This window comes from Hypanus sabinus, chromosome 30 (assembly GCF_030144855.1).
Source record: "Hypanus sabinus isolate sHypSab1 chromosome 30, sHypSab1.hap1, whole genome shotgun sequence".
Taxonomy (NCBI): Eukaryota; Metazoa; Chordata; class Chondrichthyes; order Myliobatiformes; family Dasyatidae; genus Hypanus; species Hypanus sabinus.
Window position 1 is genome coordinate 27,657,843 of NC_082735.1, and position 22,732 is coordinate 27,680,574.

Here is a 22,732-nt window from a genome sequence, read left to right on the forward strand (position 1 = left end):
CCCAACCTTTTTTTTTATGCCGTGGAGCCTTATCATTAACTGAGGGGTCCATGGACCCCAGGTTGGGACCCTGTTTTATGGTAACTTAGTACAACAGGCAGCAGAACTCCACGGGTCTTAACGCCACCTCAGCTGATTACCACAGATTTCCTCTTGACGGGTCCAGCCAGTGAAAGCAATGGCAATCACCTGCTCTGTGAAACTTCCTTTGGTACATGGCTTTTGTTGTATGTATGGTGTTTATGAACTGGAACCACCTGCCACATCATCAGCCGATGACCCTCAACATTCAGTAGGGTCTCTCAATTTGGTAGGTGGCCGGGACAGTGGAATACTGAGTAATGAATGCTACCTGAGTGATATTTATGGATCTGGCACTGATTTGAGCGTATAGCACAACAACTGGATGCTAAGATTTCCTGCTTCTGGTATTGTATATATCAGATTTAACATGTATCACAAAGAAAGCCTTATCTGTACAACAAACGACATCCGGAATTACTGGAAAGCACACAATTGTCTCAAAGCCAACTCTGTTCCCTGTCTGTCAGCAGATTTTGGACAATACCAAATGAAATGTAGTTAACTTTCTTTGAATAGACAGTATTTTTCTATTTTTTTGTGACTGGTTTTTGGAAGTGCCCGGAGGGAATTTGGCACATAGTTGATTTTTCTGGATTACTTTCTGTGGATTGGAGGGTGGCTAATGTATTTCTGGATTAGTTCCTAAGGATTGGAGGGTCGCTAATGTAACCCCACTTTTTATAAAAGGAGGGAGAGAGAAACCGGGGAATTATAGACCGGTTAGATAGACATTGGTGATGGGGAAAATGCTAGAGTCGGTTATTAAAGATGTGATAACAGCACATTTGGAAAGAGGTGAAATCATTGGACAAAGTCAGCATGGATTTGTGAAAGGAAAATCATGTCTGATGAATCATATAGAATTTTTTGAAGATGTAACTAGTAGAGTAGATAGGGGAGAGCCAGTGGATGTGGTATATTTAGATTTTCAAAAGGCTTTTGACAAGGTCCCACACAGGAGATTAGTGTGCAAACTTAAAGCTATTGGGGGTATGGTATTGATGTGGATAGAGAACTGGTTGGCAGACAGGAAGCAAAGAGTGGGAGTAAACGGGACCTTTTCAGAATGGCAGGCAGTGACTAGTGCGGTACCGCAAGGCTCAGTGCTGGGACCCAGTTGTTTACAATATATATTAATGACTTAGACGAGGGAATTAAATGCAGCATCTCCAAGTTTGCAGATGACACGAAGCTGGGCGGCGGTGTTAGCTGTGAGGAGGATGCTAAGAGGATGCAGGGTGACTTGGATAGGTTAGGTAAGTGGGCAAATTCATGGCAGATGCAATTTAATGTGGATAAATGTGAGGTTATCCACTTTGGTTGCAAGAACAGGAAAACAGATTATTATCTGAACAGTGGCCGATTCGGAAAAGGGGAGATGCAACGAGACCTGGGTGTCATTGTACACCAGTCATTGAAGGTGGGCATGCAGGTACAACAGGTGGTGAAAAGGGCAAATGGTATGTTGGCATTCATAGCAAAAGGATTTGAGTACAGGAACAGGGAGGTTCTACTGCAGTTGTACAAGGCCTTGGTGAGACCGCACCTAGAATATTGTGTGTAGTTTTGGTCCCCTAATCTGAGGAAAGACATTCTTGCAATAGAGTGTGTACAGAGAAGGTTCACCAGTTTGATTCCTGGGATGGCAGGGCTTTCATGTGAAGAAAGACTGGATTGACTAGGCTTATACTCACTGGAACTTAGAAGATTGAGGGGAGATCTTATTGAAATGTATAAAATTCTAAAGGGATTGGACAGGCTAGATGCAGGAAGATTGTTTCCGATGTCGGGGAAGTCCAGAACGAGGGGTCACAGTTTAAAGATAAAGGGGAAACCTTTTAGGACCGAGATGAGGAAAAACTTCTTCACACAGAGAGTGGTGAATCTGTGGAATTCTCTGTCACAGGAAACAGTTGAGGCCGGTTCATTGGCTATACTTAAGAGGAAATTAGATATGGCCCTTGTGGCTAAAGGGATTGGGGGTATGGAGAGAAAGCAGGTACAGGGTTCTGAGTTGGATGATCAGCCATGATCATACTGAATGGCGGTGCAAGCTCGAAGGGCCGAATGGCCTACTCCTGCACCTATTTTCTATATTTCTATGTTTCTACGATCACCTTGGCTGCCACTGGCATTGCATTCCTTGAGGTTTCTTTTGGGTTTGCAGTGTATGGAAGGTGTCCATATTGAAGTGTAGATGTTTGGCATATTGTTGCTCGCCCAGGTCTGAGTGAATGCTTTGCTTTCTGAAAGGTTGTAGCTGCCTGCTGTGAGCCCTGTCCTCTCCCAGCAGTTTTTATCACTCTGTATGTCTGCTGTTTATTCTCCTCATTCGACTGTATTGCAAGGACAGTGTACCTGTTCAAGAACATCTGGTTTGTGCAGAAATAGTGACAACAGAAAAATGTTCCTACAGCACCATGTTTGGTTTTGCAGCTTTTTATTACCAATCAAAATGTCAAATACTTATAAATTTGTAACACCTGCCAGCAGAAATCAACCACAACTTCACTGAAACAGTTGATAATTCTTTTCTATGTCAGCAGTTGGTGGGCCATCCTGCTGCAAAACATGCTCAGTGATAAACGATTAAGGGTTTTAGGTGCAGTACTGAACTCCAAAGTAACAGCTCTGATGATTAACATTATCTACCACTTCTGTTCATTTCTACCAGGCATTCGTGTCCCCTCACCAATTTGGTATCTGGCTTGACTCGCCCCAGAAGCTCTCAAATGCTTTTCTGATGTTTGAGCTGTATTTTGCCTCCACCCCACCCCCCCCCCCCCAAATGGCCATTTGGTGCACTCTTACAAAATTCCCCTCTTTTCACTCAGTTTGCTTTGCACTCCACTTGTGACAACTCTGTGTAGTACACTTGGTTTGATGTTTCTATTTTGTTATTTAATGTTCAAGGAAAACTTCTACCGCAGAAGTGGCAGTCAATGCCCATCTCCAATAAGAGAGGATCATTGCCTACCCTTGACATTCAATGGCATCACCAGTGCTGTACAACATCCTAGGGAACTACTGTTGTCCGAAAACTCCGCTGGTAGCTATTGTAACTGCAAAAGCAGGTTTGAGGCTGTATAGCCTGCAGCTAATACCCCAAGGACTTTCCAATATCTTGAAGCAAAAATTGGGAGTATGATGAATGGACTCCAGCAGTTCAGATAAAAGCAGTGCTTGTTGAAACTTGAACAAAGTCACCTGAGAGAGACTGAAACTAATGGAGATAGAAGTGTTTTATTCAACAAAAAAAATGAGCAGCAGGCATCATTTTGAGACCCTCTTGAAGGAAGAGGCCTCCCAACCTAATATTACATGACATTTTTATATACTAAAGATCAAAGGTAACAGCAGGGCAATTCTATAGGAAGTTTCTACAATGCTTCCTTTAAATTACATATAGTTTTCACACACCTCCTCTTCGCACCCACTCTCCAGACATCCAAAATGAATGTTAATCAGCATCATCTGGTTTGTGATCAACATCAGTCCACAGCTCCAGGAAAAGTATTGTTCAGGACTGCATTTTAAATTTAATCTACAATCTATGCTCATGTCTGAAGACTGGTTGCTGGTGAAGTTAATATTTATTATATACACTAAATCCAGAATATGCCTGAACAGTGCCAGTAGTTTTTAAAAGACTCAACACTATCCGGGACAAATTAGACTGCTTGATGGGCTCCTCCTCCACTGTCGTAAGCTTTCATTCCTTTCACTAACTGTGGTTGCAGTGTGTACCATCTATAAAATGCACTGAAGTTGCTCCTTCAGTATCTCCGAACCTACAACCTCTAGTAAAAGGTCTGTAGGTGTATGGAAACATTATTTTCTGTGGGTAGGCCTCCAGGTCCTGCATCATCCTGATTTGGAAATATACTGGCAATCCTTCATTGTTGCTGGTTCTAAATCCTGGATCTCCCTGTCCAAAAGCATTAAGCAATTTCATCTGGACTGCAGTGGTTCAAGAAGATGACCAACGGCAATAGGGATGGGCATCAAATGTTGGACTTGCCCATGATACCCATATGCTGAAGATGAATGTCAGGGTTACATTTAACATAGGGCAATATCTATCACTGAAAAGCCAAAGTAATAACGCAGATGATTTAATCAATATCTTATTGTGGGAACTCACCTTGTAAAGCTTCCTGTATCACAGCGGCAATTACTCTTCAAGAAAGTACTTCAGTGAAGGTGGAGTGCTTTGGAATGTCCTAAAGTTGTGAAAGGTGTTACCCAACACACTATGGGAAATCAGCAGAAGCTTCTTCACCCTCAGTGTGATTAGAATGTGGAACTTTATCTAACAGGGAATCATTGTAATGAAAAGCATAAAAGGGCTGAATTTGAAGGGTCTTGGTCCTAAATGTTGACTGTTTATTCCTCTCCATAGATGCTGCCTGACCTGCTTAGTTCCTCCAGCATTTTGTTTGTATGTTGCTCATCCAGCACCTGCAGAACCTCTTGTTTATATATAAGAGGAAACTGGATTCATCTATGAGTGAAAAATGTTCAGAAGGATATGTTGAACTTATGTGGAAGAAGGATGAAATGGAGCATTGACCTGTTGGGCAGAATGGCCTATTTCTCCTATATTGATTTGATCTAATTCTGTGTAATATATGTAAATGTCATTTTCCATAAATAGACAAAAATGCTGAACCAAAACAAACAGTATACTAAGCATTGTGTATTCTATATATACCCTACTTCTTATCTACCTGAGACTTTTCTCGGATATTTTAGACACTGGCATGTATAATGTATCTTAGTTCCACATTTCTTTTGCTAAAGAATATCATACAATCTATCTTTACCTCCTTTGTTTTCCTCCCCTCCTGCTTTATGGGCCATCTGTCACATAATATGAATAAAAGGCATGCACCTTTCAATGGTTTTCTTATATCAATCATCATGAATGATTTGAGAAAGACTGTTAAACACCAGTTAGATTCTCTGCTCCTTTGTTTGACTTCATATTTTTTCCTTTTTGTTATACAGCCAAAATTCCACAAGGAATAATGATGGATATCTCATCACACTTTCAAAGAGCACCTACAGTACTGCCATTTCCAAATGTCCCTAATTTTGTTAGATAATTGCTATAGTGTTTTGGTTAATTAGAAGTACAGTGAAAAGTTCTAAATAAATTAGTGCATAAAATTATATTTTTAAATGGAGTTGTATACAGATGTAAGTGCTCAGTATGACCTCGTTTGTACAGTTGATGGCAGAGAGCTTGTTCATGAATCAAATTTAATTGCTTCAAATTACAATTGGTTTACATGCAAGTTTAGTTTCCGACATAATAGAAGAAAAATAGCTTCTATTTAGAGAGCTTCACATTCACTCTCACTTTCAAGATTCTGCGAGTCATGTCCTCACTATTATCTATCTATCTATTTATTGTTTGCACAGTTTGTCTTCTTTTTCATGTTAGTTATTTGTCAGTCTTTGTAGTTTTTCATTGATTGTATTTCTCTGTCCTACTGTTAAAACCTGCAAGAAAATGAATCTCAAGATCATATGTGGTGACATATACAGTACATGTCTTGAACTTTGAACATTGTACATTGAGTGAGCACAGAGAAATACATTTATTACGAACTTTGAACATTGTACATTGAGTGAGCACAGAAACAAATAAGTAAATACTATATTAAGTTTGAACAAATTAATCTAAGTTTACACAATTTTAAGTTTCAATAAATGTAGAATAAAATTGTTATTTAAAACCCATACTGTTTATAAGCATCAGTATACACAATTTACCTATACAATAGCTATCTATTGGTAGCGCAGTTTCCACATAAACTATAACATGCAGTTTGGTTTAGTAATGGATTCTTTGTGTGCTTGGTGGCTAAATTATTTGACTGATAATTGATAATTCTGTTGTGACAATTTTGCAATGGGAAAGGCCACTGTATTCTACATCCACAGCTAATTATAAACCCTCAGTATAAAGGAACCAGTCAGTTCAATGAGTTTTCCAGTAAATACTGTAGGTGTATCAAACTGACCAGGAGAATGCCAGGTTTAATTTCTTGTAGTTCTGTGCTAAAGGGCCAGTTATGGAACACCATTCTTCATCTCAATTGTGACTGGATTAGGAATATAAAGAGAATTATAATTTCCATAACAGCTCATGTTCTTCCTTAGAAAATCACTAAAGGTTTAGTCATCCGTTTAAAATGGTTGCAACCCCTAAATGCTATAAAGCTCTGTGACATTAGAAAACCAACACATACACTGAAAGTACACTGGAATTAGAGCTCCAGTTTTTCCAATTACTGTACATATTTTCTCTCTCTGTTGTTCTTACTCAATGCTGTTAGTAAGAATTCCTGACCAAAGAGAATTCCCAATTCATAGACTAAGCATCAAACACAGTAGGAGTGTGTGTGTGTGTGTGTGTGTGTGTGTGTGTGTGTGTGTGAAGATTTGGTGTGATCGGGATGGGAGGTTGATGGTGGCAGATTAGTATTGGTTAGGAAATTGTCAGGTCAATATAACTACACCTAATTCTTAAGCAACTGCTGGTATACAAGTAGATCTTGTATGTCAAACAGGGACATTATAAACATTTCTCTAAATTAGGCCAGCATATATTTGGAATCTGTGCCCTTTAATATTCTGTTGGCCTTCCTCATGCTCAGAAGATAACACATCCACCCGCAGAAACTGGAGCTATTACTGTGGATTACACTGAACATTACAATGCTTACATCCTAGACCAAAAATTCATGTCGCAGTTAGCACAATGTTTTATAGCTTCAGCTGGAAGATGAGGATTCAATTCTTGCTGCGGAATGTAAAAATTTGTGCGTTCTCCAGGTGACTGCGTGAGTTTCCTCTGGGTGCTCTGGTTTCCTTCCACATTCTAAAGATGTATGTTTAAGATTAGTGAGTTATGGCTATGCTCATGTTGATGCTGGAGGTTTGGCAAAACTTACAGCACTGTCTTCATTGATTTTATTTGATGGAAATGGCACATTTCACTGTATATTTCCATGTTTTGATGTACTTGTGACAAATAAAGCTAATCTTTATATAGAAAAAGGATTGATGATTTCAGGACAGGTAGATGCCAGGACTTTGGAAAACAATATCCATTTTGAGGAAGTTTTATTTAAAAAGATATTTTGTACCTTAAAACAATGCACAGGCTAGTGCAAACTGTGATCATGGTGTTGATGAGCAGAGGGACCTTAGAGTCCGAGTTCGTAACTCCCTAAAAATGGCGACACAAGTTGATAGGGTGGCTAAGAATGTGCATGGCATGCTTCTCTTTATTACTGGATGCACTAAGTTCAAAAGGAATGAATTATATTGTAGCTTTATAAAACTCCAGTTAGGCTGCATCTGGAGTATTCCATATAGTTCTGGTCACCCCACTGTAGGAAGGATGTTGAGGCTTTGGAGAGGGTGTAGAAGAGGTTTACCAGGATGTTGCCTGTATTAGAGAGCATGTGCTCTACAGAGAGACTGGACAAACTTGTGGTGTTTTCTCTGGAGCAGTGGAGGCCAAGAGGGAGATCCGATAGAGAGTCATAAGATGATGGGAGGCATAGAGTAGACACAGTATCTTTTTCCAAGGGTTGAAATGTCTAATACTAGATGACATGTATTTAAGGTGAGAGAGGGTAATTTTAAAGGAGAAGTGAGGGGCATGTTTTTATAGAGAGTGGTGGGTGCCTGGTATCTGCTGCCTGGGGTTGTGCTAGAGGCAGAAGCATTAATGACTTTTAAGAGTTTCAATAGGGATGTGAGGAAAGTGGAAGGATATGGACATGGCGTAGGCAGAGATCAGTTTAGTTAGCCATTTGATTACTAATTTAATTGATCCAGCACAATATTTTGGGCTGAAGGGTCTGTTCCTGCGCCATATTGTTCTATGTCCTATTTGTGTATGTTCCTGGAGTAGTCGCTGGAATATAACTCCTGGTGTCCTGTTATTCTGACTGAGCCAGAAATACTGAGCAAACTCAAAATGCTATGTCTGCTACAAAGTATTTATTCAAGGACTTTTGTAAGCTATACCATGTTTCATATACAAAATAATGGAATGACCAATGGCTAATAATTGAGATGTTTGAGGATACGATGATACTAGGATAGTAGGATACTAGGACTTGTCATATGATTTTGTGATTTTACCAATGAAGCAGAAGTGTGACTTGATGTCATCTTCAGTGACATCCCTGACCTATGACTGTCTCACAAATCTGATCAAAATCAGCAGGCAATGCCATTTTACCCTTTCTCTTCTGCTCGCTATGCCGTTGGTGTTTAGGGGAGTACTGATTCTCCTCCATCTCTGGTGGTGTTCAGGGGTTCCTCTCAGTTTTCACTTCTGTCAGTCATGCAAGTCTTGGATGGATACTTCAGGAATACCGGTGAACTCAGAGGTAGAAGGATTCTTCATTGCTGTTTCCGTAACAATTTTGTTTTACCAGTGAGGGTTGTTAGCCCTGAGCTGAACTCCCAAGCCTGGAGGATTGGTGGACCACTCTTAGTCTGGCCTCTACCTTTTGACCTGTTTGGCATGGGAGACCCTACCAACAGCCAAAGCATAAAGCCCTGACTCCAGCCAATATAGCTCACCAGGTCATTGAGGAATACGAGCCTCCAAACCCAATGAAATGTTGTGTCCTCTTGGAGGATTTTACTCCTTCGTTGATTTTTAACAAAAAAAATTCTTCACCCAATCAATGATAGCCATTGTTTCTATGAGAGTGCTTTCAAAGTTGATGCACTACATTCTATAGTGACATTTTTTGCTTTATTACAGTTCCAATGCCAATTAAAGCCAATGGCAGTTCACTTTCTTTGAACATGCAAAAGGATGGCTCAGTTGGAGGAGTAACAAACCCAAATGAAGTGTTCTGCTCAGTCCCAGGCCGCCTATCACTGCTCAGCTCCACCTCCAAGTACAAAGTGACTGTGGGAGAGGTCCAGAGGCGTCTATCACCACCGGAGTGTCTGAATGCATCACTACTCGGAGGAGTGCTGAGGAGGTGAGTGAAGGAGGGAGTGTCAGTGAAGTTCAGCGCTGAGGGTGAGGTCAAAGAGTTGAGAATGGTAAAATGAATTGTATATTATCAGATATAAAAATGAAAATGACAGACATTGAGCTTAAAAGATGAAAAGGAAGAGCACATACCATTGCGAGTACACATCATGCCAATGAGAAGAGTTAGAACACTTAGAAGAAATGGAAAATGTAAACTGAATTGGAGACTGAAAGGAATATAGTATTGGAATTTACTAAGCAATAATGACTATTTTATATCTAATAAATATACAGTGATGTGCAAAAGTCTTAGAGACACACACACACACACACACACACACACACACACACACCCACACACACACACACACACACACACACATGTGGCATCCGTTAGTCTCGTGAGACCATGGATCTGCGCCCTCTCCAGGGTGCAGGCCTGGGCAGGGTTGTATGGAAGACCAGCAGTTGCCCATACTGCTAGGCTCCCCTCTCCATGCCACTGATGTTGTCCAAGGGAAGGGCAAGGTCCGATACAGCTTGGCACCAGTGTCATTGCAGGAGTTGACAGATCGAGATTGAAGGCAACGTCGGACTGCCTTAGGGACTCCAGCTCCAGATTTGTCCTCAGGGTTTACTCCTGAAGCCTTTCCCATGTGAGTGGGTGGAGTGGAAGGCAGTGGAGGTTTGCAATCAGAGTTTTCCCTCTCTTAGATGGACTGCCTTCCCAGGCTGAGGAGCTCCATCTACCTGAAGCACTGGTTTTAAGGCGCCAGGACCCACCTTCGCCCCTTCTCCTGTCAGTGGAAACAGTTCCGCCGGGCTTGGAGGTTGAGCCACACAAGAAGGCCAGGAGTTGGACTTGGTTGTCAGAGGCTATTTGAAGCACATGCTGTGAGGAGCACTTTTAGGTAGTATATATATAGCTAGGGTGCCTAAGTCTTTATCACAGTACTGTATTTGTCCTTGTGGAGCATAGAATGAGTTTGTGAATCTGGCGGGAGCAAAGCATATTGGAATGATGAGAGTGGAGCACTGTGGGGGGGGGGAGGGGGATGTGGGCCAAGTGGCAGAGAAGGTGTGCTTGGAGTGGGGTGGGGTGGAGTGGGGGTTGACATGGGTGCAGCCCTGAGACACCAGTGAAGATCATTTGATTCCAAACAATTGGTTTATTGATCATTACGGAATGTCTCTCTGGTGCTTCCCTACTCCCTCCCCTCTCCCTTCCACCTTTCCCAACCATGATTCCCTTCTCCCTACCCCCTTCCCACTCTCAGTCCACAATAGAGACCCATATCAGAATCAGGTTTATCATCACTCACATATATCATGATATTTGTTTTTTTCGTGGCAGCAGTACAGTGTAATGCTTAAAATTAATACAACTCTTGCAAATGTCTTAGACACCCTAGCTATATATATATATATATGTGCCTAAGAGCTTTGCACAGTACTGTAATTAAGTTCATGCATGTACTGAGCAAGAAGTTGAAAAGTTACTGGAGTTATTATTTTTCCACCTGTATACTGGATTTAAATACATGTATGTCTTCCTCAGGGCAAAGTCAAAAAATGGTGGTAGATCCTTGAGAGAAAAATTGGAAAAGATTGGATTGAATTTGCCTGCAGGAAGACGCAAAGCAGCCAACGTCACCTTACTCACCTCACTTGTCGAAGGTAGGGAATTTTCAAGAAACACCCGAAGGCCATTCTATTGGGAAAACATGTTTTAATCCTTTGGATGTGCATGTCCAAACAGGCATATGTGTAAAGCACTGATCAGATTGTAATCTCAGTTCCACATTCCTGGTTACCTCTTTCTAGTCTGTACATCCATCTATCTAAACTAGGAAAAATAACTGATAAGTTAGCTTGTCAGCCTTCAGTATATACGTTATAGTGATGTTCCGGTTGGGGATGTGTACTGTGTATTATTTTGCCAAATTTGTCTAAAACAGACTCCTGTTTAAGTATTTAAATCCTGAATAGATCTAGTTGTCTTTTTGGTGTCGACTCTCAAGGCACAGAGCTCAGAAAAAGCGATGCAAAAGACTTTTAACATCGTAAATCAGTGAGTTGTTTGTTATGTCTCCCCTCTCACAGTGAAACGGGGACACCTGTTTTTCCCTTATCAGGGAGAGAGAGAGCCTGTGGTATGACGAATTACCGGGTGAATGAGTAGTCTTTGGGGTACTGCAAGTCTGTGTCTTTATTGATGCTTTGTTGCTGCTTGTGTGTGGGAGGGGGGAGCTGGGGGGTGCTTTGGGGTTCTAATGTTTTAACTATCATTCATTCTTTGGGGCACTTCTCTTTTTTTTGGATGTCTGCAAAGAAAAGAATTTCAGGATGTATGTTGTATATATTTTTCTGACATTAAATGCACCTATTAAACCTATTGGATTAAAGAAATCTACCTGTTTGTAGACTAATTTATTTTCATTCCTTGAATATATAAACTGAAGCTCTCGAGATGAGGTTTGAACAGAAAGGGTTCTTTAGAAATTGGATTTAATTATCTAAGGATGTTTAACCTGCTATAGAGATTTAAGTGCAGGGCCGCATTGGAAAAGTCAATAACAAGCTGAATTGAGGCGGTGGGGTCCAGGCCCCAGAGCTTACTAAGGCGATTGTACCCGATGTTTGGACATCAGTTTAGTTATCAGGTCAGATAGAAAAGGTCAGGGTGTCAGGGTCTGAGGTGAGGGACGATCTGGTTCAGATCACTGCTCCATGACTTAGCTTTGCACTGAACTACTCTGAGTTGTGGGACTCCATTTGCTAACCAGTTCAGAATACTATTTTCTTGCGTTATTGTTTGCAGGATGTGTTCGATGGTCTTTTTTTTTAATATATGGGTTCTTTTGGGTTTCTTTGTTTTGTGGCTGTGTGTACGAGATGAATCTCAAGGTTGTAAAATGTATACATACTTTGATAATAAATACACTTTGAACTTTGAACCTACTCTGTAGTTAGTGTACACAGTTGACTTGTTAAATGAGTTTGGTATCAACCACTTTTCCCAGTAACTTGTTACTGTGATTACACTGGACACAAATTTTTTCAACAGTGTTGTTTATCAGATTTTTTTGTGTATAATAGATTGAAGCTGAACACAAATATAATTTCAGACTCTGTATCTTGTAGGAATTTGGAGAAACAAGAAAGTAACTTCTTTTGAATATAGTATGCTTAATTGTATAATGATGCTTATGCTTTGCAATAGTTCAACTAAGCTAAAAATGTCCTGTTGGTGAGTTTCATTTGTACTCAGTGTCTGAAACTTCTTGCTTAAGTGTCCAACAATAATCAGTCAGCACTGATGGATTCCAGTTGCTGATACTGTTTCTCCATGACTGCAATGTCCTGGTAAAACCTTTCACCATGCTCATCACTGACAGCGCCAAGATTCGCAGGAAAGTCTAAATGGGAATGCAGGAAAATGAATCTTTAGTGACGTTTTGCACTTCTTGGTTTTGTATGCTTGAAGCATGTTGTCAACTTGCTGCATGTAGTTTGGTGTTCTGTAGTTGCCAAGAAAAAATGCACAACATCCTTGAATACCTTCCATGTGATTTTCTCCAGTCCCACTGGAAGTTCTTTGAAGTGCCTATCATTGATGACCTGTTTGATTTGTGGAACAACAAAAATACCTTCCTTAATCTTGGCATCAGTTATTCTGACTTGAATTATGAATTGAACTAGCAAGTATAGAAGATTTCAAAACAATGATGTGTAATAGGGAAATATCATAGTGATTTTCATAATCAGCAGTCCAAAATCCATAAGATACACACAAAAGTGTTCAGGAAGCAAAACCTTGTTGTCCAGTGTTATTTCCACTCCAGAAAGTCGCATCTATATTGCATCTTTGATATATGGATTCATTCCAGTGCACTTATATGATGAGTGAGGAGAGTGTGAAGGCAAATGTGAGATAGGTGAAAGCTTGGGTGAAGATATAGGGGACAGGATTGGCAAAGGAAAATTGACAAAGTTAACCTGTTGATAATTCTGAGTATGAAGAAGTATTAAGTAGATCCTAATCTTACCCTTCACAGTTTGGAACCATATTCCACTTGTCATGCTTTGATATATCTGCAAGCATGACTTCAATTGTGTCATGTAATCATCGCGTCATATAGCTTGGAGACAGGCCTTTTGGCCCATTCAATCCACGCTGACTGTTAAGTCTCCATTTTAGGCTCATATCTTTTCTCTCTCCCATGTCCGTATCAACTGCTCCCAGATTCTATCTACACTCCAGGGATAACTTACAGTGGTCAGATCAGCTACCACTACAGCCTTTGGATGTGGGAGGAACCCACAACGCCTTGAGGAAGCCCGTGCAGTTTGAGGGAGAATGTGCAGACTCCACAGAGACAGCATCAGATGTCAAGGTTGGAGCCAGATAGCTGGAACTGTGAGGGGGCAGCTCTACTATCTGTGCCATAGCACTTGTTACATGCTTATAAGGAGTCTTCCAAGATGGAGATATTAAAAGCCAAAGGTGGTTCCTTGTGCTTAATTAATGACATTAATTTCAGTAATCAAAGCAGGCCATTGAACATAGGTCCTTAAGTGTCCAAGGTGATAACATCACCATTACTTTTCAGTGTTATGAAATTGAAGTATTGACTCTACTAAATTTATAATCTCCTGGTGTAAGTACAAAACTTGAACTTCCATGTAAATGTTCACTGAAACATTTCACAAGTTGTATTTAATCCAACTTGTCTTTAACTGCCGCTATTTATCATGAGTCCTAATTTTAAGCAATACCGCAAAGGTCTGCAGGTTGTGCCAACTTGTTCATGATGCAGACATTAATGGAGAGGTCAGCATTTATTACCCGCCCATAATTGCCATTGAGAACCAGGTGACAGTGAGCTATCTTCTCCGTATGTTGTGCTTCCTCTGGTGAAGCTATTACAAATGTGCCCTTGGGTGGGGAGTTTCTAGACCCTGCCATGATGAAGGAATGGTGACGTAGTTCTAAGTTAGGATTTTAAAGATTAAAGTTCAAAGTACACTTATAAAAGTATGTATGCATTATGTAACCTTGAGATTCGTCTCCTGACAGACAGCCGCGAAACAAAGAAACCCAAAATAACCCATTAAGGAAAAAGAAGACTGACAGTGTGCAGAGAAAAAATCAAATCATACAAGCAATAAACGGACCAAATAGCATTCTGAACTGAAGTCCACAAAGAGAGTCCAAGGCCTACAGTTCAGCCCAGTTTAAAGGGGAACAGGTATTTGGTGTGTTCCTGTGGTCCTGATCTGCTCGTTCTTTTCTATAGGAGAGGTCACAATGGAGTTGGAGAAGCCTAGAGTGAGTAACGAAATGCATCTTAGAGTTGGAACACACTGCTGCCAGTGCTGGAGGAAATTAATATTCACTGCAGTTAACTGGGTACCAAGAGAATAAACCGCCCTGTCCTCAATGTTGCTGAGGTTTTAAGATATTCATTACAACTGAACCCATTTAGGCACGTGGAGAGTAATTCGTCACACTCCTGTTTGCGCCTCATGAGTGTGGAGAGGATTTGACGTGATAGGAGATGAGTTACTTGCTATAGGACACCCATCCCCTGGTCTGCTCTTGTAGCTGGTCACAGTGTTTCTGGTTAGTGGTGAGTGCCAGGATGTTAATGATGAGATAACTTTTTTACAGGAACATCACTGAGGTCACGAGGACGGTTGGACTTTCACTTGTTGGTGATGGTCATTGCCTGGCTCCTTTGGGGTGTGAATGTTACAGCTTTGCAGTCTGTGCCTGTGTGTTGTCCATGTGCTGACCCATGTCAAAATGGGCTGCTTCATTTTCTAAGGATACGCAAATAGAGAATTGAACATTGTGCAACTATATCCTTTTGCCACTGCCTTGATGTCAAGCAGTCACTCTCTCCTCGCCTCAGGAATTAAGCTCTTTTGTCGCTGTCTGCACTGGTGATATGACGAGCAGCTGCGTATTCAACAACATTGATTCAATTTGTTGGTCTGTTGAAGTGCACATGAACGAGTTGCAATACTTGATTCAGGGATATGTCAATATTACAATCACAACAAATTCTTTAATATCACTATATAAATATTCATTCTCTCTTATCTTTGGCTTCTACTTCTGAATTTATAACTCTGATCTCTGTGGCTGCTGGAGTAAAGTTTGTATATGCTGGAGTAAATCTTCATAACCTCAACAACAACAAAAATCTTTCATCTAGTGTGGAGTAGTGAGGTCTGGACTTACTTGTATTATATGCCCTTATATGGTTCAATGATATTTCCTTGCATTCCAGAGAAGTGAAGTGTGTTATCTCAGTCCTGAGGAAGGGTCTCAGCCTGAAATGTCGACTGTCTGTTCATTTCCATAGATGCTGCCTGACCTGCTGAGTTCCTCCAGCATTTTGTGTGAGCTGCTTTAGATTTCCGGTGCTCCTGATTCAGCAGGATTGAGTCTGGACTGCAATTCCACACTAATCTTGCTTTGGTATTTGCAATGCTTTACACCGAGATTTGTGCTTTTAATTCTTTTGTGCTCAAGTCAAAACTTGAGCCCCATCACTTCCAAGCTGCACATTGAAGTTACTAAAACTTATCACACCATCACGAGAATATATACTAGAAGCCTGCGATGTCTTCATGACTTTGGACTGCTTTGATTCCTTTTCACATTCATCTTCCTTACCATAGTGTCTGAGTGGAGTGTGATCAAGTACTTCATAAGTGACAGCACGCTTACTTACCTATGGTATACTTACTACCTGTTACAAGATAGAGTACACCCCATGTTTACCCGAGTTTACCTTCATCTCTGCTGGATGTTAGGAGCTGAAATCAATTTCAAACCTACATTTGAAATAACATGACTTTTCCAAATATCCATTATTAAATCGTATGGATTTATAGGTTCTGAATACATGGCAAGTGAAGGAGAATGATGATGAATGGAAATCTTTAAATAACTATTAACATCACAAATAAGATCAGTCTAATTTTTATATTGCTTTTCCAATTAAAATGAGTTACATTAGCCCAGGGGGAAAAGAATGTTTATTTCCGACAAATATCCAGATCTTTATTGTGGGCTTAGTTTGTATCATAAGATAGAAGCATAGAACTGCACTTGTCTGTATTGAGCAACAAGGAGCTGTTTGTGCCAATCCACGTCCTATTTCTTTATCTGTAGCCTTCGAGGTTGAGACGCTGCAAGTTATTTTAAATGCTTTGAAACACAGTTTGGTGGGAACTCAATTTTGCTTGGAAGCCAGTTTGAAAGTGGTTTTTATTTCATAGTTTGGAACATTGCTGTTGGGCAGCAAGTTCTGAATCTCCACTGTCCTTTTAGGTGAAAAAGATTTCCTTAATTTCCCACTAATCTTTCAGTCAATTATTTTAAATCCAGACTTTGACTCCTCCTCCTCCCCACTGATGGATCTGTGTCCTTTCTATTTGTTCCAGCCATGCTTCTCATGGGTCTGCCATGAAACTAAAGTTCCTCATGTGCATTATCATTCATGTGAAATGAAATGCAGTTTTTCATTCGTTGTTGTGCAGCTAAACCAATTTTCCCCGGAGAAAACTAAACAGTTCCTTTCAATTTCCATTGGTACTCATCTCTTCTTAATGCTCAGTAGTAAGCAGGAAACAATTCAAATGTGTTTACCTGGATGTAGGAGCAAAGATAAAGCTTGAATGTGGTCATCTACCTGACACATTCATCATTGGAGTGGCGGATTTTATTCTGTTAATGTGCAAGGATTTACTAGTGTTCGGGCTCAGGCTGTGCAATAGGCTGGTCATGGAAAGAGGAATGGATGAAATTCATTCCTTTAGGGAGTGGTGTCTCAGAAAGGCAGCGTCCATTATTAAGGACCCCCAGCACCCAGCGCATGCCCCTTTCTCACTGTTACCATTGGGTAGGAGGTACTGAAGACTGAAGGCACACACTCAGCGATTCAGGAACAGCTTCTTCCCCTCTGCCATCTGATTCCTATATGGAATTGGATATTTAGACACTACCTCACTCTTTAAAAAATATACAGTATTTCTGTTTTTGCACATTTTCAACATCTATTTGATATACGTAATTGACTTACTTGTTTTTTATTATTATTATTATTATTTTTCTCTCTGCTAGATTATGTATTGCATTGAATTGCTGTGGTTAAGTCAACAAATTTCATGTCACATGCCTGTGATAATAAACCTCATTCTCACTCTGATTCCTGATTCTCATTCTGATTCCTTTTTTTCCATCTGATCTATTTGAATGAGGTTGGGGGGTGGGGATTTATTATTGTCGCTTCAACATCGTTCTTCCCTGTAAAGTTTTATGCAGAGATTGCCTACAACAGAAACTCATACCCTTACTACCTTGCAGGTGTGGTAAACTTATTGATAAATAACAAAATTAACAGCATTTTTAATTGCCGATGGACCTCCTGCCTGGTTTCAAACCCTCCTTTATTCTAGTTACAGAATTCATCATATCAGTGAGAAATGAGAGGTACTGTTATCCTTGCATTTGCCTATTCAGGATTGACATTTTTATAGTGATGTTCACCAGTAAACTGGCTCTGCATTCTTTATAAAACAACAATGTTTTATGACAGGTACTTTCATGGTTGATACATCAGGTTTAAATTATCCTGAAGATATTTAGTGGTGGCATTTTAAAAACAAACATTGGATAAGCATAAAGGGGTATGGTACTGAAAAGGCTATAAATATGTACAATAAAAGATAAAGGATACAGTCAAACTCTCTCCACTATTATTCTTAATTATCCTCTGAATAAAGAAGAATGATGTGAGTGTGACAATTTCTTGTTACCTTGTCCAATGAATTCTGTCCTTGTTCAGAAAGATATGACATTCCTTCTAAAATAAGACATGGAGAAGCGACATGGAAGATTGTAACATGGAAGCAGCGAGCTGCTGGTCTCCTGCTCTCATTATTGCAGGAACAATATCTCTCTCCCTCGCTGGTTCAGTGGGAGCCTGTCTGAGATACTGAACTATTGGGGTGGGCTGTAGTTTTTGATGGGCTCCAGATCAAGGTTTCTTTGGGGGGGGGGGTTTGCCTTTGCTTGCATGGTGAAAGAAGGAGGGTCAATGCTTCTACTGCTGCTTGTATGTGGGAGGGGGAGGGGGACCTTGTAGCTCTAGTGTTTCTGTCATTCATTCTTTGGGGTTTTTTCTGTTTTGAGGATGTCTGTGAAGAGTAAGAATTTCAGGCTGTATACTGAATACATTCCCTGATACTAAATTGAACCATTGAATAAGACACGCCTTCTAAAATCAAACGTACTGATACCCTCGGTATGATACTATGAGATTAGTTTGGATTCAAAGGTTTCAAAGGTTTAAAAAGTACATTTAATGTCAGGGAAAGGTATACAATATACATCCTGAAATGCTTTTTCTTCGCAACCATCAACGAAAATAGAGGAGTGCCCCCAAAGAATGAATGACAATTAAATGTTAGAACCCCAAAGCACCCCTCTCAGCTCCCCTCCCTCCCGCGGGTAAACGGCGGCAAGCAACAATACCCCCTGCCCCCACTGGCAAAAAAAGGCATCGGCACCCACCACTGAGCTCTCAAGCATGCGCAAGGCAACAGCAAAGACATAGACTTGCAGTTACCCCAAAGACTACTTGTTCACCAAGTATTCAACATATCATAGGCTCTCCCTCTCCTTAATAAGGGAGAAAGAGTGTTCTCCGTTTCACAGCGAGAGGGAGACATAACAAACAACTTGCTGGTCATGATGTTAAAAGTCCGTTGCATCGCTTTTTCCAACCTCTGTGCCCAAAGATCTCAGGTCTCTGGGCACACAGCCTTAGATCTTCCATCTCCCATGACACATCGCTGTTCTGCTTGGACACTGACCTCCGATCCCCCTGTTTCCAGAGCCATGAAACTTCGGTCCTCCGAAGGTGAGTGGAGCTCTTAGGCTGAGCCCTTGGTGTGCCGAACAATGGCCAGTGTGAAATCCCAAGAATGGGTTCCATTCCCGCAAAGAACTGTAGTCAACATGTAACTCCAGGTCAGGGTCTTCAAAAGAACCCTGAAAGGGAAAAATAGATATTAAAGATGGAAATGGAGCTGTTTCCAAAGATGCAAGCAGAGGAGTCGCCATTAGGTGCCATTAACCCTCCTAAGCTCCACCTTCACTACTCTGAATTGTATTTTTCCTGAACCTTGGTATGTTTTCAAGGCCCTAGTTTGGAATCAGGTTTTGGCTGTTGCTTCATTGATTCTGAATGTTATCTGTAAATTATTTGCTGATGAGTATTTGTGAACTTTGTTCAAATTCCATGAAGGAGAGACTTGATTTGAGTTTAAATTAGGTCCCAAAATTGCTTGTGCATTTTCTTTGAACACTATTACATTTGAAAAAGGAGGCAAATTCTAACACCCCAGCAGCAGACTAGATTAGAAATTTTTGTGGTCTGGGAGGTACAAGCTTAGATTTTTTTTCCCCAAGTTGCCACCAGGATAACTAATTAGTGGCTGACAGTGGTTGAACAAGTCCAGTATATCATCTGATTGCACCTGAATTGTGCATCTGGTGTCCTGCAACCTGCCCAAATTCTGATCTGACATATTTATAGAGTCTAAACCTAGTTTCCCTAGGACATTTTGAGTGGTTAATAATATGGCATTTGATACACATCTGACAAAGTACTGGAGCATGGAATCATGGCTCAAAATTTGATGGTTTATATTGGAAAACTGAGTTCGTTTTCCCTCTCTTTCAAGTGCAGGGTTATTTTGGATTCTAGAGCAGCATTTGAAGTAAGTTTATTTTATTCCTCAAGATATTTTGCATGCACTGGAGAAATATTGAACTTGAATAATATGCAGTTTTAAGGCTTCAGTGATGAGAAGTAAAGTTGTAGCTAAAGTTCTGGTCGGAGAAATCATATCATTATTGTAGTTAAATCTAATCCTGCTGATAAGTTAGAATTTGTTTAAGGAAATAAAGTTCTGTTTCTAAAAGGAAATAGATTACATTTGGCAAATAATAAACAATTTACTACCATACTTTTAAAATTTCTGCAATAAAGGTTTACGCGATCTAGGATTTTTATTATTCCAAATGTAAGATAGAATTTTAGAGTCTGTTCTATCAAAACAGAGTTTAGGAACCAAAGAAGGGCTTGCTTGGAATATATATAAGAACATCGGTAATACTATCATTTTAATAGCATTAATTCGACCAATTAATGATAATGTCATAGGAGACCATTTAGAAAGTACTTGTTGCGTATATTCAATTAATGGACAAATAAGAAACAATTGTTCCGCATGTGATCTGTTTTTCTCAACGGTAGATATTTAAGAAAATCAGTCTACAAGCCTCTCTGCATTGTAAGTCAAGTGATTCCAAAGAATAGGAATTATTTGCTGCTTAAGAGTATCATAAAAGTTTTCTCAGTTTTTATTGACAAAATTTATCTGCCATTGTCCTTTGAGAGGATCTTTCCAATATCAGTGGAGTCTCAGACAAGAGGGCACAATCTCAGAATAGAATGACTTACCTTTAGAATAGAGATGAGGAGGAATTTACTTAGCCAGAGGGTGGTGAATCTGTGGACTTCATTGACATAGGCAGCAGGGAAGGTCAAGTGAATGGGTATATTTAAAATAGAATTTGATAGGTTTTTGATTAGTAAGAGTGTCAAAGGTTATGCAGGAGAATGGAGTTGAGAAGTACAATAAATTAACCATGATAGAATGACGGAGCAGACTTAATGGGCTCAATGGTCCACTCCTGCTCCTATGTCTTATGGTCTTAACTTTCTCTCCATTATTATTTCTCTCATTGTATCCTTCTACTAGGTGTCCCTCTTGTTCATTCATACAATCTCTTATTTCTCTTGCTTTGCTTTTTTTTGAAATTGTTCTCAGGTCTAACAAATCTTGAATTGAAATTATTTTAAATACTGAATTTTTCCAGCATCTTTGATTGAAATTACTTCCTCATTTTTGGAAAATAACTTCACCTGATTTACAATCATTCTCATTTAAGGAGGATGATTATAAGTACTACCATCCGGGAGGAGGTACAGGAGCTTGAAGGTGGACTCTCAATGTTTTAGGAACAGCTTCTTCCCCTCTGCCATCATATTTCTGAATAGTCTGTGAACACTACCTTACTATTTTTCTCTCTTTTTGCATTACTTACTTGCTCCTTACATGTTCTTACTGTAATTTTTAGCAACTGTTATGTACTGCACATTAGTGCTACAAAAACGCAATGAATCTCATGACATCCATCAATGGTAAAAAAACTTGATTCTGATTCTTTGAATTCAGATATCTCTAACTGTGATATTCTGCACACTGTTTGTTTTGATGCACCTTAAATCAGCCTGTATTCAAATTAATAGTTTCAGCTGATCCATCTTTTGCCAGTTTTATTCAAAAGATTTTTAAAATTTAGTTCATTTTGTGTGTGAGTATCTGAAAAACAGTGTTGTCTTCTGGTCAGTTCAGTTTATCCTTTTCCTGGACAGCAAGTTTCACTTGCTGAATATTTATTATTGATCATTTCTTACAGACATCAGTAAAATTGGGAAATTAAATCAACTAAGATGGGATATATTTATGTAATAATCTCTAGATGCCTTATGGGAGATACAATGTATTTTTCATTGACTATTTTCCAAAATTGATTTTCTAGAGCTCAATTGAAAACTGTTGCATAGGGACTGTTACTGGACATTATAATTGTTAATGGCAAACACTGTGATCCAGAATGGAGGGTGGATTTTAAGGAATTTATAACACAGTGACCTTAAAAGTGATTTATTTTGTTAACTGATAGCTTTGGCAGAACAGTATGTTGCTAACTTAGGCAGAGCTTAACAGGAATGCACAAATATAATTTCTATATTTATGCTATGGTTATCACCTTTACTGTTGATCCCTAATTCATGTTGAACTAGATGGCTTGCAGGTAATTTTAGAGTGCAGTTCACAGTCAGTCTTAGTTCAGGAATGATACAATATTTAGGCCATACCTGATATTGCGTACCAGGAGATTACTGTCCCTGAATGAAGAAATCTGATAGAACTTTACAAGTCTGGCAGTTCCATGCTTGATATTGCTGATCCCAGCTTTTTGTACTAAATTTATTTTGTTTGTTCGTTATGATGGAGGTAATCATGGTCTTTTTATGACCATGATTGTTCTTGGCAAATTTTTCGACAGAAGTGGTTTGCCATTGCCTTCTTCTGGGCACTGTCTTTACAAGATGGGTGACTCCACCCATTATCACTACTGTTCGGAGATTGTCTGCCTGGGATCAGAGGACCAATAACCAGGGCTTGTGATATGCGCTAGCTGCTCATATGACCATCCAACACCTGCTCCCATGTCTTCACATGAGTTTGATCAGGGGAGGGAGCACGGCTAAGCAGGTGCTACACCTTGCCCAAGGGTGATCTGCAGGCTAGTGGAGGGAAGGAGCACTTTACAGCTCCTTTGGTAGAGATGTAACTCCACCCTGCCACTCTAAGATGATTTCATTACATTTACGTTTGCCAGCTGGTAAGGTGGGATTTGAACTTATGTTTATAAATCAATAGGCTAGGCTTCTGTTGGCTATT

At 39.9% G+C, this 22,732-nt stretch overlaps 1 protein-coding gene across 4 annotated transcripts in view; it reads left to right on the forward strand.

The window, feature by feature from the left end:
• LOC132383490 (transcription factor AP-2-beta-like) overlaps positions 1-22,732 on the forward strand; it is a 120,526-nt gene that overhangs the window by 66,078 nt on the left and 31,716 nt on the right. For all 4 annotated transcript variants that reach the window (XM_059954489.1, XM_059954492.1, XM_059954491.1 and 1 more), the window contains 2 exons: positions 8,888-9,113; positions 10,668-10,786. In XM_059954489.1, the coding sequence (XP_059810472.1) occupies positions 8,888-9,113; positions 10,668-10,786 (345 nt within the window). The remainder of the gene's footprint in view (positions 1-8,887; positions 9,114-10,667; positions 10,787-22,732) is intronic.